The sequence below is a fragment of the Leopardus geoffroyi genome, chromosome C3 (assembly GCF_018350155.1).
Source record: "Leopardus geoffroyi isolate Oge1 chromosome C3, O.geoffroyi_Oge1_pat1.0, whole genome shotgun sequence".
Classification (NCBI taxonomy): domain Eukaryota; kingdom Metazoa; phylum Chordata; class Mammalia; order Carnivora; family Felidae; genus Leopardus; species Leopardus geoffroyi.
In genome coordinates this window covers 26,214,222-26,231,437 of record NC_059338.1, presented here as the reverse complement: position 1 = coordinate 26,231,437, position 17,216 = coordinate 26,214,222, and the positions used below count along the sequence as shown (strand labels likewise).

The following is a 17,216-nucleotide window of genomic DNA, read 5'->3' as shown; positions in this document are numbered from 1 at the left end:
AGGTGCACACAGGGACTTGTTTGAGTACTGGTCTTTAACTCTTTGGGGCATATACCTAGAAGTAGAAATATGGGGTCAGGTGATAAATCTGTGTTTACTTTTTTAAAGAAACTGCATTTTTTAAATTAATTAATTAATTAATTTTTGAATGTTTTATTTATTTTTGAGAGGGGGGGGGCACACAAGCAAGGGAGGGGCAGAGAAAGAGGGGGACAGAGGATCCGAATCAGGTTCCACACTGAGAGCAGTGAGCCTGATTCAGGGCTTGAGATCATGAGATCATGATCTGAGCCGAAGTCAGACGCTCAACCAACTGAGCCACCCAGACACCCACATTTATTTATTTTTTTATTTAAAATGTTTTTGTTTTGGGGGCGCCTGGGTGGCTTAGTTGGTTGGGCGTCTGACTTCGGCTCAGGTCATGTTCGCACGGTTCGTGGGTTCAAGCCCCGCATCGGGCTCTGTGCTCACAGCTCAGAGCTTGGAGCCTGCTTTGGATTCTGTGTCTCCCTCTCTCTCTGCCTCTCCCCGCTCACCCTCTGTCTCTCTCTCTCAAAAATAAATAAACATTAAAAAGAAAGATGCATTGACTTTATATTAAAATGTTTTTGTTTTTGTTTTGAGAGAGAGAGAGCGTGCGTGAACACATGAGCAGGGGAGGGGCAAGGGCAGGAGGGACAGAGGATCCAGAGCATTTCTTTTTTAAATAGCAACTTTACTCTGGAACTTTCCTGCATATGGAGAGATGGGAAATTAGATGAGGAGTCGGGAGATCTGGGTTCTTTTCCTGGCTTTGCCCCTAACCAGCTGTGTGACTGAGCAAATCACTTCCCCTCGCTGGGCTCTTGTTTTCTCATTTGAAAAGTAAGGGGATTTCATAAAGCAAAATGATCTTAAAAGTCTCTTACTCGGGGCGCCTGGGTGGCGCAGTCGGTTAAGCGTCCGACTTCAGCCAGGTCACGATCTCGCGGTCCGTGAGTTCGAGCCCCGCGTCGGGCTCTGGGCTGATGGCTCAGAGCCTGGAGCCTGTTTCCGATTCTGTATCTCCCTCTCTCTCTGCTCCTCCCCCGTTCATGCTCTGTCTCTCTCTGTCCCAAAAATAAATAAACGTTGAAAAAAAAAAAAAAATTAAAAAAAAAAAAAAAAAAGTCTCTTACTCTTTTAAGATTTTACTGGGAAAAAAATGGGTTCCAGAGAGAAGAGGGAGAGAGAATTATCAAACAGTTACCAGATTATCTCTAAGAACTTTGTCTACCGTGTTTTAAAATTGTGAGTTAAAAGCACCCCAAATAATTGGGCTTTTTTTTTTTTTCCTGCCAGTGTGTTTCTAGTTAGTGAATAGCTCTGGCTTCTTATGCCCATCAAGATTCCCAGAACAAGATACCCTTCTCCTGCCCATCACTTCCTGTTGCTGGGCAGCTCCTGAACAAAACATGGCAGTCATGAAGCCAAGACGGGAGCCGACCCATCCCCACTGTCCTACGTGAAGGAATGCTGAGCCTCACCCCATGCTGGTTCTCTCGGTACAAGGTGTCAGCTGGATAGCCTGAGTCTGGTCTTTGGAGATGTACGACCCAAGGAGGGGAGTTAGCAGACCCTTCCTGTGTCTGTATAAAGACCGTCTTTGGAGGAAGAACCAAAGACGTCCTGTGACGCCGTCCAGCCAGGAGATTTTCCTCCTTGGGAGATTTCTCTCCCCTGACCCTCTTCTAGCTGATTGATCTCTGGCCCAAGTGCGGTGCCTAGGGAGGGAGGGAGTTTTTTCCTCCACTGGAGGGGAGCCTCCACAGTATACCATCCAGGTCCAAAGCATGTGTTCCCCTGAGCCGCCTGCTGGTTTTCTGGGGAGACCCGAGTTTAAACAACAAAAACAAAACAAAATCATGTGATCCAAGTGGTTTATTTCATTCAGTCAGCCATTTATTTGCTCATTTTTCATCCATCCATCACATATTTTTGAGTGCCTGCCATATTAGATTCTAGGAATAAACAAAATGAGGCACCTTCCCTATGGAGCCTTCCTTTTTTAATAGAGGGTACAGATGAGTGGCTTTTGGAAAGAACACAATGAATACGAAGTGACAAGTGCTTGACTAGGGGGCCACAAATGGTGTTCAGGAGTACAGACGAGGGACACACAAGTCACACTTGGCAAAAATCGTGAGAGGGCAGATTCAAAGCATGTTCTAGACAGAAGCTAATCTGTGTAGAAGTCACAGAGCACAACACATGATGGGACCTAGGAGATGACCAGTACTTGCTGGAACACAGAGGGAGGGTGATGAGAGGGGAGGTTGGAGAGGGGACTCCATTAGGGAGGATTTCACTGTCGGGCATCTGTGAGCTAGTGAGTTGACTGGGGTCTGGCATATTTGTATCCACACTTTAGAAAATGACACCTCTGGTGATGGGTGAAGAATGAGTCAGAGGGGTAAGAGTAGAAGTGGGGAGGGACACCCAGCTGCCTCATTTGGTAGAGCATGCGACTCTTGACCTCGGGGTTATAAGTTCGAGCCCCACATTGGGTGTAGAGATTACTCAAAAACAAAATCTTAAAAACAAAGAAAAAAAAAAGAGTGGAGGTGGGGAGACCACTCAGGAAGCTGCTGTGGTCGCTGCCATGAAATGATGGTGACCGAAACCAAGGTGGAAGCAGCGGGAAGGAAGTAGATGGGGTCCAGAAACACGTGAGGTTGGGGGCTGCTGCTGGGCCCAGCGTCCAGGACAGAAACTGCTGAAATCTGAATCAGAATCCTTTAGCCCGCCCCACATCCTGGCACAGGGGAGGGTCCTCATCCCCCCGGGTCTTCAGAAGCATAACCTTGTCTCCCAGGAGCAAGCCCTGGAGCCCTGCTCCTGTGCCCGACAGCCTCAGTCAGGACAGACGGGAGCTGGTGGTGTTGTACAGGTGAGAGAAGAATCCTGGGGGACCTGCCTCCAGCCATCCTCTTTGACTTGGCCCCCATGGCAGAACAGCAAACGGGACCAAGTTTTAAGATCCTATGTTCTGGAAACTGTGGCAGTCTTAAAGCACTGTATCTCATTCTTTTTTTTTTTTTTTTGTTTCAAGTATAGTTAACATACAGTGTTACATTAGTTTCAGATGCACAATATAATGACAACAGTTCTACACATGACTCGGTGCTCATCAACGATTAGTGTACTCTTATCCCCTTTATCTATTTCATTCACCCCCCCCCCCCACCTTCCTTAGCCATTCTTGCTTTTCTCTCTCAGGAGGAGGGGAAAAGGGTTTATCTCTTAAGGACTCCTCCCAGGCCCCTTGGGCAGCCATTTTTAATCCTTCCCCTTGCAGGCCTTAGAATGATTTCTTGCGCTTGAGGACGTGAACATTGGGCGGTCATAATATCGCGCATTCTACCAGCCCCCTGGAAGCCCCTTCTTCTGGGTCATAGTCTCAGCACTGCCATTATCTCTAAAGGGACAACATCAGGGCCACCATACCTTTGTGCACGAAATATCTGCAGAAATTCATTTAAAAAAAAAGTCCCAGTGAGCAACCAGCTTCCACCTGTCTAACCCCTAACGCTCAGTGCAGCTGCCTTCACTCTGCCCCTGGATCAGAGGACATCAGTGTGATCTTTTCTCTGTGCCCTACCCCAGACCCACTCAAACCCAGGCCCATACAACACATAGGGTTCCTAGAAGCTCTGAGATTCGTGTGTTTCTCACTGGCCTAGGGCATGGCGTCTTCTAGGTGCTGGACCAGTGGGACAGTGTTTGTTTCCAGGATTATTCCAAGCGGAGTTGCCCTTCCTTCTAGAACAGTGGTTCTCAACCGGGAGTGGTTTTGTCCTCCAGGGGACAGTTGGCAATGTCTAGAGACATTTTCTTTTTTTTTTTTTTTTTTTTTTTCAACGTTTATTTATTATTGGGACAGAGAGAGACAGAGCATGAACGGGGGAGGGGCAGAGAGAGAGGGAGACACAGAATCGGAAACAGGCTCCAGGCTCTGAGCCGTCAGCCCAGAGCCTGACGCGGGGCTCGAACTCACGGACCGCGAGATCGTGACCTGGCTGAAGTCGGACGCTTAACCGACTGCGCCACCCAGGCGCCCCTCTAGAGACATTTTCGATTGGAGGCAAGAGTGGGTTCCACTGGCATCTAGTGGATAGAGGCCAGGGATGCTGCGAAACATCCTGCAATAATACCCAAGGCAGTTCCCCACACAGAGAATTGTGGGTCCCACATGTCCATCAAGGTTAAGAAATCCTATTCTAGAACACTGGTCTGTGACCAACAGGACCCTGGAGTCCTTCAGGCCCCGGAGGATTGCTAGAACAGACCACGAGTTCAAGAAAAACTCACTTGGCATTGTATTTCTTTCCACAGCTGAACTCTGTCCGAGAGGCCCAGTTAGAGCTGCTGGAGGCAGCAAGACCCCGCGGGCCGGGGAGCAGGGAGCGGGGCCCAGTACTGAGGATGGCCAGGCAGCAGCAGCCGCCGCCCTGGGTCCACGCAGCCTTCCTGCTCTGCCTCCTCAGCCTCAGCGGGGCCATCGAGATTCCTATGGATCGTGAGTCCTGCCCCATCCTCTTTGATTCTCCCGATTTGGGGCAGAGGAGTTGGGAGGGGATGGGAGGTCGGCGGGGAGTGAAGACCAACTTTGGAAGAGGTCGGGGAGAGGGGAAGTGATTCTGGCTGCAGAGCTGGGTTTCCCTGCAAAGAATTGACGGAAGCAGATGCGTGTTTGGGAATGTGAGACGAATTGCGCGGCACGATCTCTGAGGACTGTGGCTGAGCTGATGTTGGGGCTGCCTGGAGCCTGCCGAGCAGGACTGGAGGTGGCAGATTTGAAAGTCAGTGTGTCACTCAGGAGTTCTTCCCTCCACTCTCCTCCCTCCGATCTCTGCAGTCTTGACTTGCCCATCAAAGTGGAGTTTCCAAGGACCAAGTGCAATGGAGAGTTCTCATTTGCCTTCCTAATATCTGAGCTGGCTCCTAGGCCCTCGTGGCTGGACTAATCAGGAGGGACGGCCTGGGGAGGGTTGGGAAGGGAATTATTTCGCAGAAGGCTGGGCCTAAATGAAACATTAAAATAGAGCTCCATTTTAATGCCAGGGTCCAAAACCCAGGCGCTGATTCCTTCTGTTTGTTTTTGCCTCTCCCGTGGCGAAGTTGGAAAGTAAAATCTGTATCATTCTGTTTCCCATGGTGGGGGCATTATTTGGCCATCAGAATCATAAAAGAAGGGGTTTGGGATGCTGACAGCCATGTCTCTGGCAGCCATATCTGTTGCTACGTTCGTAAGTGGCTCATTGACTGGCAGCCATGCTCCATGGCCCTGCATTTAGCTGCGTACCCCCTTTGCCGCAATTCTGACACCTCCACCAGAATGTCTTGGCATTCCAGCGCTCTGATGTGGGCATACCACCTCTGTCCCCTGTGCCCTGCTTCCAGAAATAGATGGGATCCGCATGATGCCGATGCTGACTTGGGCTCTGTCCAGGTGACAGATGTCTGGGGAGGGCTGGGAGAGGGATACAGCCTCCAAGAAGTGCCCCCTGAGCTCTCCAAAGCCAGACCCTGGGGCCGGGAGTCAGCATAGCTTGGAGAAGAATTACACATACTTCAGCGCCCCCCGCCCCACTCAACCCTACAAATAATAAATGCCCAGAGGAGTGGCCACTTCTGGGTAAGAGAAGGCCAGCAGAAACTATAAGGACCCAGAAACAAGACGGGCAAGGCCCTGTTGCCTTCCCAATAGCCCCAAGTGCATGTATGTGTGTGTGCATGCACGTGTGTGTGTGTGTGTGTGTGTGTGCTCACTGAAGGGCGGGGAGGGTCATGAAATGAACTGTTCCCGTGGAGACCATCTCCACTGATAGCTCAAGGAAGAGTCTCTCATTAACAATCCCGGGCAGACAGTCTAATAAGGAGCACGATAAGGCCAAGTCCCTGGAGAGCAGAGGGATACAGAGGAAATTGGGTTATCAAAGAAGTGGTGAAGGCTCATTTCTCTTCTGCTGCTTCTCCTCACTCATTCACTTGCCACTTTGATCCCTGGGGCTAGTGGGTGAGGGGTTCCTTCAAGAAGAACTTACAAATAGATGGCTTTGACATCTTTGTTAGGAATCTGGATTTCTAAAGCTCTACCGGAGCCATGGGCAGGTGAGCTAGCAGTCAGTCTCTCCAGAGTACCGCGTGTGGGGCAAAGAGCCACAAGTGCCCTGACCTCCCCCACCACCATCTCCCCACCTCAGTGTCCGTGAGGAGGGCCTAGAGTGTCCCCTACTTCCGGAAATGCATTGAAGGAAACATAGACCTTTCCTTGCTCTGGGTCACACAGCAAATGGGTGATGGATTCATGAATAGATCCCAGGTCTCTTTAAGATGTACAACTTGATGACCAGGTTGGCACTCGATATGCCCCACCCCTCCCTCTGCTAATCCCACCTTCTTTTAGTTCTTGGAATTCACCAGAGTAGCAGCTGCCACATGTCTGGCTGAAAGCTAAGTGCTTTCGAAGCATCTCCTCTGAGTCTCATCTTTCGCTGACAGGTTAGAAAACTGAGGTGCAGAGAAATAAAGCCGTTCTCTCCAGCTCATAAGTGGCAGGGCCAGCACATGACTACAGCACCTCTCTGAATGAGGAGGTGAGGTCTTTTGTGACACCAGGCCTGGTGCCCCGGGCCGCCGCACAACAGGAAACTCATGATGCCTGCCCGAAGCATGCCTCCTATGCACTATACTTCCCTGCCGGCTGCAGGCTCAGTGGCCCTGGTGACATGTCCAGAATAAGCCTACAGAAGATGAATGCGAGACAAGAGAAGGCCAGCCCTTCAGAGGGGACCCAGCTGCCCAGGGAAGAGGTCCTCTTCAGCCAGGTTTTCCCCTCTTGCTGGGCCCAGCATAACAGGTGCCCCCCGAGTTACCTGAGCCCACCCTTCCTTCTTAACCCTAGGCCGTGGCCTGGTGGGAGGGGCTGGGGAAAGACCATACGTTCTTACTCCTCTCCCCCCAGAGTCATTGAAGTATTTATTGACATACAACATATGTAAGTTTAAGGTGTACAACTTGATGATTGGCTACACATATATATTACGCAATGATGACCCCATGGGTTAGTTTACACGTCCATAATTACCTTTCGTGTGTATGGGGTGGCGACTTTGAAGATCTGCTCTCTCAACAACCCTCAGGTGTATGATACAGTTCTGTTAACTACAGTTGCAGGCCGTACGTTAGGTCCCCAGAACATACCCATCTTAGAGCTGGAACTTTGTATGCCTTGACCAGCATCTCCCCACTTTCCCGCCCCCCTCCCAGCCCTTGGCAACTACCATTCTACTTTGTTTCTTTGAGTGTGAAGTTTTTAGATTCTACATAGAGTGAGAACATACCGGACCTGTCTTTCTCTGACTTAATTTCACTCAGTGTAAGGTCCTCAGAGCCTATCCGTGTTGTCACAAAAGGTAAGAGAGAGACGCCTACACCCCACGTTCACTGCAGCGTTATTCATAAGAGCCCAGATGTGGGAGAAGTGAAGGCCAGGCACTCTTCTGGGAGAGGTTGCGGGGGCTCTGGCTAGAGGCTGCCCTGTCAGGGGTGCCCTTCCGCTCGCTTGCCCCTTCAGGGGGCATTATCTGTGCCTTGAGGACCGGGGCACTGCTTCTGCTCTGGGGAGTTTGGGCCCAGCAGGCTTCCTGGAATAGCCCCCGGCGGCTACACAATCCCTCATTGAAGCCCCGGCCTCCAGCTCCCGCCGCTGTGCCAGCAGAGTCACACGCACCCGCCTCACCCCCCTCACCAGCCCCAAGGAGAACAGCGTGACCTTTGAAGAAAGCAAAGGGTCGCCTCATCAACAAGAGTGGGTTTGCCAAAAAGTGAGTCTGCTGGCAGCTCGCCTCTCTGTCCCCCTCCCCACGTCAAGGGACTGGGCATTTTTCTCCTAGGAGCCCACAGAGGAGACGGCGGGGTGCGGGGAACATTTCTTCCTCACTGTCATCCCAAATAGTGCTGCAGGACGACCTCAATACACACACACACACACACACACACACACACACACACTCCATCCTCCAGGGATGGGTTGGGTGCCAGGGACTGTAGATACCAGCCAGGGAAAGAGAAGAAGTGTGCGGATAAAGGAACCTTGCAGACGGGGCAGGCACCTGCCTTACCCCCTGCAGAGCTCATTGGAAGACTTTTCTTCCCCCTTGGAAGGCAGAAGAGCAAACTCATTTTCCACTTGACATCACCAGCAAGTTCTATAGATGGAAGGAAGGGCAGGTGATGTAACAGAGGGTTTGGGGGGGGGTGGTGTCACAGGACTAAGTAGGCTGCCCTTGTCCCCAGGCACGCGGTCCTCACGGTCGTCTCCCTATGGTGGCTCGTCCTCTGGTTTGGTTGTGTCTCTGTAATAAATTCCTTGGGGGCACAATGGTGGTTGCAGATGTCATTACCTCCTTAGGGAATTAGACTCTCAAGAGGCCCCTGGCCTGATTTCAGTGTGGGGCTGGGGACAGCATCCAGCCAGCTCTGAGGGTCTCCACTCCCCGCCAAGACCTCCCTCCTTACTCTCCTTTGTCCAGAATGTCAAGGAGGAGAGAGTGTTGGGGCCCCACTTGGCCCACCCGCCTCTCTAGCCGAGGACAGATCTGTGAAAGGAGCTTTGGACCAGACTACAGGAGAACTGGTCCTTATTTCAGTTCTGCAGCAAATTTGCTACGTGCCCTTAACAGAATGACTTCCCTTCTAAGAATCTGAGATTCCCTGGATAATGTCTAGGGCTCTTTCCATTGAGCCAGCCTTTGATTTTATAAAAGAGAGGCTTGAAGGCCATGTGGGCAAAGCAAAACCCCTGCCAGGACAAGGACAGAGCCCTCCACTGTGTGTGAGGACCCAAGAGACATCAACTGTGTCTTGAGATGAAGAAACCGCAGGCCTGGGCTAGTGGTCAAAGGGCCTACTTCTCCTGAAAATGGCTCGTTCTCCCCTCTTCCTCCTCCTCCTCCATGCCCAACCACACTGGCTTTCCGGAACTATCTTTCTTGGGCTCCTGGCAGGGGGTCTTATATGGGTGAAGATGCCATCATGGGGAGTTCCCGGGAGCACGTGTTCAGAAATGACAGATTTCTGCTTTTCCCCAGACTTTTCATTCCTTTTTGTTTCCTGCCGAGGCTGCACCCAGGCAAATGGCAAAGCAGATAAAATATTTCAGTGCCCCAGCAGACACACAACCCTGGCCCACTTGAAAGAATTGTTTTGAACCTTTTTGTGGGTCTTACTCGAGACTTTCATGTACCAACAGCGTGGATCGCAGGGGACTCGTTCCTGCCACACTCCACCTTTCCTCTCCCATGTCTGTCTTCTCTCTCGTGACTCTTCCGGCACCTCTTGGTCCTGCCTTAGCCCCGCCTGCTCCACACCGCCCTTCTCTGGGCCCCTGGCCTCCTCTTCCACAACTCACTGTGGCTGAGTCAAAGCTTTGAGGTCACCTTGGCTCCCCCGCAGCCTTTGCTTCCCGGGGAAGCACCCACTCTGAAGAAGTCAGCCCACAGCACCAACACATATCTGATATCCGCACCAGCGTGAGATACGCACGGCCTGTTACTTCACGATAGAACCATAAAGAAGGGACATCTTACGAAGTTACGGAAACACATGTTCTCCTTTCTGCGAATTTTAACCAAGACCTCCTCCCCAGGAAGCACATGACCATCGAAGATCCTGCCGTTCGAAGCGTGGTACACAGACCACCAGCTTATCAGAAACACGGGGTCTGCTAAATCAGAATCTGCATTTTAACCAGACCCGCCCTCCCCCCCCCCCCCCCCCCCGCCAGCCTGGGTGATTCATACACTTGTCAGGGTTTGAGAAGCCCGACCTCAAACATGCACACACCTGTACACAAGCACCCGCACATCTCAGGTGTGCAGACCTTTGCTACCTGCCTCTTCATCCTTTTCGTAAAAAGCACAGAAAAGAGTGGTGGGCTGTTTCATCCCCGCACTTGTTTGGAAGAGGGACTTCCGTAGGGCAGCGTATTTCTGCCATGAGCAGAGCCGCGGTGATTCATCGGTCCCTAGAATTTTCCAAAGGATAGGCAAGAAGGTGCTTGCATGTGGGACAGAGAAGAAGGTGCAGCGGAAGGAGCGAGGCCTGTGGACCGTGTGGGCTTTGCCTCATAGCCCTGGTTCAGATCTGCTGCTGCCAGGCTTCTCAGCCTCAGCCTCACCCGGGCACCATTGGCCAGGGGGCCCGCTTTCCTCAATGGCGTCCAGAGAGGGTGGACGGCACCTTTAGAGCCCAGCCTCTTTCCAGCAGCATCGTCCCGTTCGATAGTTGGGCTTTCCCGGCAACACCACTTGATCAGAAGCCGGTCTTTCTGCTCAACTGCGTGCTTTGAGCTCCCCGGGGAAATGTCGCCTCTGTGAAGCTCTCGCCGAGTCAGTCCCCACCTCTGGTGGCTCTCCCACCGAGTGCTGCAGCCCTACTCTCCCGGCAGGCTGGGGCGTGAGGGCCCCTGGGCGAGTAGTCATGCACGATAACCTATAACCGCTGTCTTCTTTTCTCCCCCTCACAATGCTAACCCATCGGAACTAACAGCAAGCATTCAGAATGAGCGTAAGTCCCCCGGGCGCCTCTGTGCACCTGTGCCTCTGGGAGGTAGGAGGGCAGCAGGGAGGGTGGGAGAAGGTCAAGTGAGGAGATGGGGGGGGGGGGGATCAGTCACCTCTCCACCCTGCCTGCTGGGGGTTTCTTGACACCAGGGCCCTGTAGTGTGGTCCCTTACCACACGGGGACGGCAGCCGTCCACCCGGAGATTCCTGTTGCTGGGAAGGGCAGAGGAGCAGGTGGGTAAGAAGGGCCTCCGCTCCCCACCCTCAGGTAGCTGGCAAGGAGCACCGCGGAGAACACTGGAGGTGGGGACCAAGCGTGAGAGGAGCTGGTTCTTTGGGCCCAGGCCCTGGGAACTTGAACCTGTGAGCTCCAGCCTCACCACAGTTCGGCCGTCTGTTGACCCTCCAGGGCTCAGAACCATCACGGCTACTAGGCTCTGGAATGTGACCTGCGCTGGGTTCCTTTATTCATTCGACAAACATATATCAAGAACTCTTGTGCACAAGGCATCATACTGAGTGTTGGGATAGAAGAATGGGTAAAACAAAAGTTTCTCGTAGGGATCCCATGAGATCTTCGAGGGATTCTTCTTAGGCTCAGTCTTTGGCATAACCCCCTTTCCTGCAGCCCCATTTAAGGAGCTGGGTCCCCAAAAGGAGGCACTGCCCGCCCCCCGTTTGCCTGCTTGTCCTGTGGCTCCTGAAGATGTTAATTTCAGCCATTCCCCGAGCCCGGGGGCCCCCGGCAGGTCCCCGCAACGCTGACCGCTCCCTGTCTGTGCTGTTGCAGTGTCCCAGCCCCCGACCATCACCAAGCAGTCAGTGAAGGACCACATCGTAGATCCCCGTGATAACATCTTGATTGAGTGTGAAGCAAAGGGGAACCCGGCCCCCAGGTGAGTGCGCTGGCAGGTAAATCCAAGGGGCCCCGCAAAGAGGGCATTGAGACCACACCCCTGCCCTTCAGAGAAGAACCCCCGTCCTCCTGAAGAGGACATGAAACAGAAGCACGGAGGTATTACGCCCCTTTGCCAAGGTCTCCCAGATTGAAAAGGGCAGAGCTTAGATTTAAACCCAGGCCTCTGACTGCACTGCCCCCACCCCCCACCCCCGCCCCCAGGCCAGGTTTGTCTCCAGCCGACAGAAAACCCTGGAGATTCGGAGATGTTCTGCTATTGGTCCCCCGTCTTCAAAGCAGCCTCCACAGGCTGGACTGTTCCAGAGCCTCGTGCCTGATTCGGACCAAACATGACAGGACCCCGTGCAGGTGTCTGTCAGGGGAAATGAGGCAGGACAGAGCCTTGGGTATATGGCAGCCTTCTTCTGCCCACCCCCCACCTGGTCTGCGTGAGCCTGAGAAGGAGCAAGGCCTGTCTCACCCAGGGTGGAAGCAACAGGGTCACCCTGCAGGGTCAGGCAGGGCATAGATGGCCTTACTTCTGAAGTTTGGTCTTTGCCCCCCACGGTTCCTTTGCAGTAACAGTGATTCTGAGACGCTGAGCAGCCACTCCTGCTTCTTTTAAGGTTATGTTCTGGACAGCTGTGCACACACCCCCACCCCCCAGAAGGAGAGGGAGAGTCTAGCGTCTTCCCCTCTGGGCTCAGTTTTGTGAAGGCTGCTTGTTCTTTCAAAGCTGGCCCTCCTGGGCTAGAAGGTGCGGCCACCGCTGTCTTCTGCACCCACGAGCAGGAGCATGGATAACCCGGGCCATTGCTCTTTGGCTTTGGCTTTAGAGTTGGTTATCGAATGAGACAGGAGAGGCAGAGCCAGCTCCCCGATGGGCTTGGCCTGGGTGAAATATTACAAAAAATCAAACTCCCTGCCTAGGGACACCTGGGTGGCTCAGTCGGTTAAGCGTCTGACTCTTGCTTTTGGCTCAGGTCACGATCTCATGGTTCATGGGATCAAGCTCCGAGTCAGGCCCCGAGTGGACGGTGTGGAGCCTGCTTGGGATTGCCTCCTTCTCCCTCTCTCTCTGCCTCTCCCCCCACCACTTTCACACACACCCTCTCTCTTTCTGTCTCAAAAAGAAATAAATATTTTTTTAAAAATAATAATAAAATAAATACAAACTAAAAGTCCCTGCCTGTTCCCGCCAAGAACATTGTCCCCTGGTGGCTATGTGGGTATCTACCACTTCCGGCCATGACTCCCAGCCTTGGCTGGGTAAGAGCGCTAATGTCAGGGATGTGCCCCCCACACGGTCATCTGACTGCCACCTAGGACTCTGCATTTTATCAGGCTTCCTGGTCAGTTCTGCCGCTCAACCAGGGTGGGACCCACTGGTATGGAGGTGCGGTTATGGGACAGGGTCAGGGACCAGGGCCCCGAGGCTCTCACCTGGAGCCCGGAGCCCACCCTGTTTCTCTTTGTGGTCCTGCCTCTCCCCTCCGCGCACCCCCCCCCCACCCCCGGCCCCATCATACACAGCTTCCACTGGACTCGCAACAGCAGGTTCTTCAACATCGCCAAGGACCCCCGGGTGTCAATGAAGAGGAGATCCGGGACCCTGGTGATCGACTTCCGCAGTGGGGGGCGGCCCGAGGAATATGAGGGGGAATACCAGTGCTTTGCCCGGAACAAATTTGGCACGGCCCTGTCCAATAGGATCCGCCTGCAGGTGTCCAGTGAGTAGCATGGGCAGAGGGGGGACGCTCTTCTGGGGGAATGGGGGGGAGCATGGAGGGTCATTCCAGAAAGGCCGCCCTGCCCTTGGCTGCCTTGGTGCCCTGCAAGTCCTGCTTGCTGTTTGCCTCTGAGGAGGAGCGCACCTCCCCCTACTCAGAAAGATTCCTGGGAGAGGAGGCTACCAAACCAGTCTTGAGCAACTTCACCTGCCCTCTGGGCAAGGAGGAGAGGAAGGAGAGGAGCCTTTGAAGCTGTGCATTTATTTAGACAAATGGCCTCTATTCTCTCGCTGTACCTCGCCTAGACCCACGGGGGCTCTCTCCCCACTCCCTTGTTCTCCCATCTCCCCTTGTCCTTCTCCCCCTTGCATTTCTGCCTCTAACCTGCTCCTTGCCTCGGCCCCAGCCATCCCCCTCATTTCACCCGCCTCTGTCTGACTCTCCCCAGAATCTCCCCTGTGGCCCAAGGAAAACCTAGACCCTGTCGTGGTTCAAGAAGGTGCTCCCTTGACCCTCCAGTGCAACCCCCCACCCGGACTTCCGTCCCCAGTCATCTTCTGGATGAGCAGCTGTAAGTCTTGGGGGGGCGTTTGATTTCTACTTTAATCTTAAGGAGGGGGGTGGGTGTGTGAAATGGGAAGGGCTTGCCCAAGGCTGGAAGGCCTTCACTTGTGAGAAGCCGGTGTAAAGGGGCCACGTGGCTGAGAACACGGTGAGAGGCCGCTCAGGCTAATTTCCTAGCCTGACTGCTGATAGCCGTGTGATCTTGAGCAAGTTGCTTAACACCTCTGGGCCTCAGTTTCCTCTTCTGGAAGAAATAGGGCTGACCGCTGTCCCTCTTTAATAGGACCATTGTTAGGATAAATGAGGTCATACAGCCAAAATGCTTATAACAGAGCCACATGCACGGTAAAGTGCTCAGTAATATTTGTGATGATGGCGAGTTGACAGAAAGCCTCCTGGTTCAATCTCTGGTCGGTCTGGATTTACTGGGACACAGCCAGGCACAGGGATGTAACCTTTGATAAAGGAGTGATAGGGAGACGGTGTTGCAGAGGGACAGAGTATCGTCGAGAGCTTGTTCGGTTCTGTTTTGGACTGAGACTCTTCACCACTCTGGACCTATTTCTTCCCACATTTTCAACCAAAATAAGTGGGAGCGTGAGTTATAAAGGCGACTGGAGCACCGCTGTCTGTGTCTTCCCGGCTTCCCCTCCGCCTCCTTCCATACCTGCTCCCCTGTCTATCCATCCATCGCTCAATGTATGGATCTGCCTGCCTGCCTGCTTATCATGCATCATCCGTCCATCCCCGAGTTTTTAGCGGCCTGCTTCTGAAAGAGGCGGCCTGTCGAGGAGGCAGAGTTGCGCGATGTTTTGCAGACAGAGGGCTTTGCCCTCATTCATCCTCTCGCTGCATCACCATGGTGCCTACGCCTGGGGAAGGCTGCCCGGCCACGGGCTGGAGGGTTGGTTAGTTAGCTAACAGCTCAGACCCTCTCCTCCCCTGCATCACTCCCGTCACCAGCTTATGTCCATGCTGCCTCCCGAGCAGATCTCGTGACCCTTGCTGGCATCTCTCCAACACAGGCCACCATCCGCATTTCCCTGGGTTGCCATAATCAGCCATAACTGGCCCCCTTGGTCTTCCCAAAAATGAATCTGATAGTTTCATTTGTATGCTCCGAGCCCTTCACTGCTTCCTCCATCACCTCGGACAAAGTCCAGACTTCTTTCCCTTCCTGATCTGGCTCCCTCTGCCTCCCCAGCCTTTCTCCTACCCCTTGCCCCAGCTGTGTGCGCTCACCTTTAGCACACACTGTTTCTGCTGCTTAGACACCTCTTAGGGCCCTGTCTCTTCTGTGTGGGGAGTGTCATGCGGCCTCCAAACCCCAGATGAGGGCACCCTGGAAGGAACTGGGTGCTACTCTTCTCAGCTCATCCCCTTCTTACCAGGGGCTTCCCACTCACCACCCTGTACTGTGATGATTTGTTTATCTGCTGCACCTTCTGCTAGATTCGGCTCTCTTTCACCAATACCTGGCACAGTGCCTGGCACACAGTAGGCCTACAGTAAATCTTGGGTAAATGATTTGCAGAACCGACCAGCCCATCGTTGAAGGGTTGGCATCATTAACTTTGAGCCTTATGAAGTAGCGTCTTAAGGGGCTTCTGGGCAGCTCAGTTAGTTGAGTTTCCCGCTCTTGATTTTGGCTCGGGTCCTGGTCTCATGGTTCATGAGATTGAGCCCCTAGTCAGGCTCCGCACCGACAGGGATTCTGTCTCCCTCTCTCTCTGTCCCCCTCCTGCTCGCGTGTGCTCTCTCTCTCAAAATAAATAAACTTAAAAAAAAAAAAAAAGAAATAGTGACTTAATAAACAATTGTGGGGGGCGGGTAGGAAGGAGTTAGCTATGAATAGTCAGCCTTATGAGTGTACTTTTACAAACCGAATCACCTGGAAACCTGGTCGTTTGAATTTACGTCTAATGCTTCAAAAATCATAGATAACGTAGTCAGCCTCCTCAGCCACTCCCAGGATGTCACTAATTCTAAAAAGCGCCATTTTCATATCTTAACCATCACGGAAATTAGGAAGCACCCTAAAATTGATGGTGCATATCATTGATTAGTATGTGTCTTGCGATTATAATTGGTAGTGCTGGTGGGAGTAAGAGCTTCAAATAGAAAACAAGTGAATTTGACTCTTGATTTGGGAAGCAAATCCCTCCCTCTGGCTCGGGACCAGAATTTCTCTGGCATGAACAGGAGGTGGAAACGTATGGCCATAGAGCATGGGTGTGGTGGGCAGACCGGTGTGAATCTGAATCCTGCCCTTCAGTCACTGCTTTTGCAACGCAGGACACATTAAATCCACCAGGACACATTAAATCCACCGCTCTCTTATCTGTAAAATGCGAATAAGCCTTGCCTCAGAGTTGAGAGGATTAGACCAAATAACGTTGAATTCCTGACCCATCGGGCGCCCTGTTGGTCCTCGATTGCCAGAACTATCATGATCGTATTACTGTTACCATTGCTGCTAACCTCCCTCTGTACCTCTGCTTCCTAATAGCCATGGAGCCCATCACCCAAGACAAGCGCGTCTCCCAGGGCCACAACGGAGACCTGTATTTCTCCAACGTGATGTTGCAGGATATGCAGACAGACTACAGCTGCAACGCCCGCTTCCACTTTACGCACACCATCCAGCAGAAGAACGCGTTCACCCTCAAGGTCCTCACCAGTAAGTGCAGGTCCCTGCCGGGGGCCAGGAGCCAGGGGCACAAGCCCACTGAGCTCATGGAGCCCCAGGCCCCTGGGTCTGGGGGAAGCCTTGTCCCCGAGACTGACCAGGGAATCCTCCCGGCTCATTGTGCCTCAGCCACTTGAGCCACTTGAAACGACATCTCTTCATTCTGAAGCCTCGGGTTAAACTTGGTCCCGCTCTAAGTCAGTGCCTCTCAAGCTTCGGTGTCGGCCCGAGTCACCTGGCCAACTGGGCAACCATCCCAGGCTCAGCCCTAACCTGCCTCCACGGTCCCGGCCTCCGTGTTCCCCATTAGCTCTCTAGGTGCCCTGGACACACAGCGGCATCGGAGAAGCACTGCTTCGAGTGGCCATCTGGCATCTCTCTCGTGCACTCAGCTTGAGTATTTCTTTTATGTCTAGCCGTTGTATGGTTGTCTGTACTTCTAGAATAAAGCCATAGTACAGAATAGCCAAATTAGTAGGGACCCCGCCATGAATTGTGCGTGATTCTGTAACACGTGTACGCTGGACCGCATGGAATGACTGCGTTTGCAAGTTGCAGACTTATGTTCTGGTTTTGTTTGTTGCCGTTTTTATTTCCTGACGCCGTTTGGCTGCTGCCAAGGGGAGTCGGCATTTCCCGATCCGCTCAGCACCGGTGGCCCTCCTGGAGGAGGAAACCTAGTCAGTTCACAGAGATACTTCTTGCCGGGGACCCGCCGGCCTGGAGCTCTGGCTTCAAGTCCTCAGCCT

The 17,216-nt window shown here is 52.9% G+C and overlaps 1 protein-coding gene across 19 annotated transcripts in view; it reads left to right on the top strand.

The window, feature by feature from the left end:
* NFASC (neurofascin) overlaps window positions 1-17,216 on the top strand; it is a 183,821-nt gene that overhangs the window by 106,445 nt on the left and 60,160 nt on the right. For 12 of the 19 annotated variants that reach the window (XM_045456302.1, XM_045456299.1, XM_045456303.1 and 9 more), the window contains 6 exons: window positions 4,354-4,537; window positions 10,573-10,590; window positions 11,377-11,482; window positions 13,018-13,214; window positions 13,663-13,785; window positions 16,288-16,458. In XM_045456302.1, the coding sequence (XP_045312258.1) occupies window positions 4,354-4,537; window positions 10,573-10,590; window positions 11,377-11,482; window positions 13,018-13,214; window positions 13,663-13,785; window positions 16,288-16,458 (799 nt within the window). The remainder of the gene's footprint in view (window positions 1-4,353; window positions 4,538-10,572; window positions 10,591-11,376; window positions 11,483-13,017; window positions 13,215-13,662; window positions 13,786-16,287; window positions 16,459-17,216) is intronic. The other 7 variants (XM_045456301.1, XM_045456304.1, XM_045456316.1 and 4 more) reach the window with 1 other exon arrangement.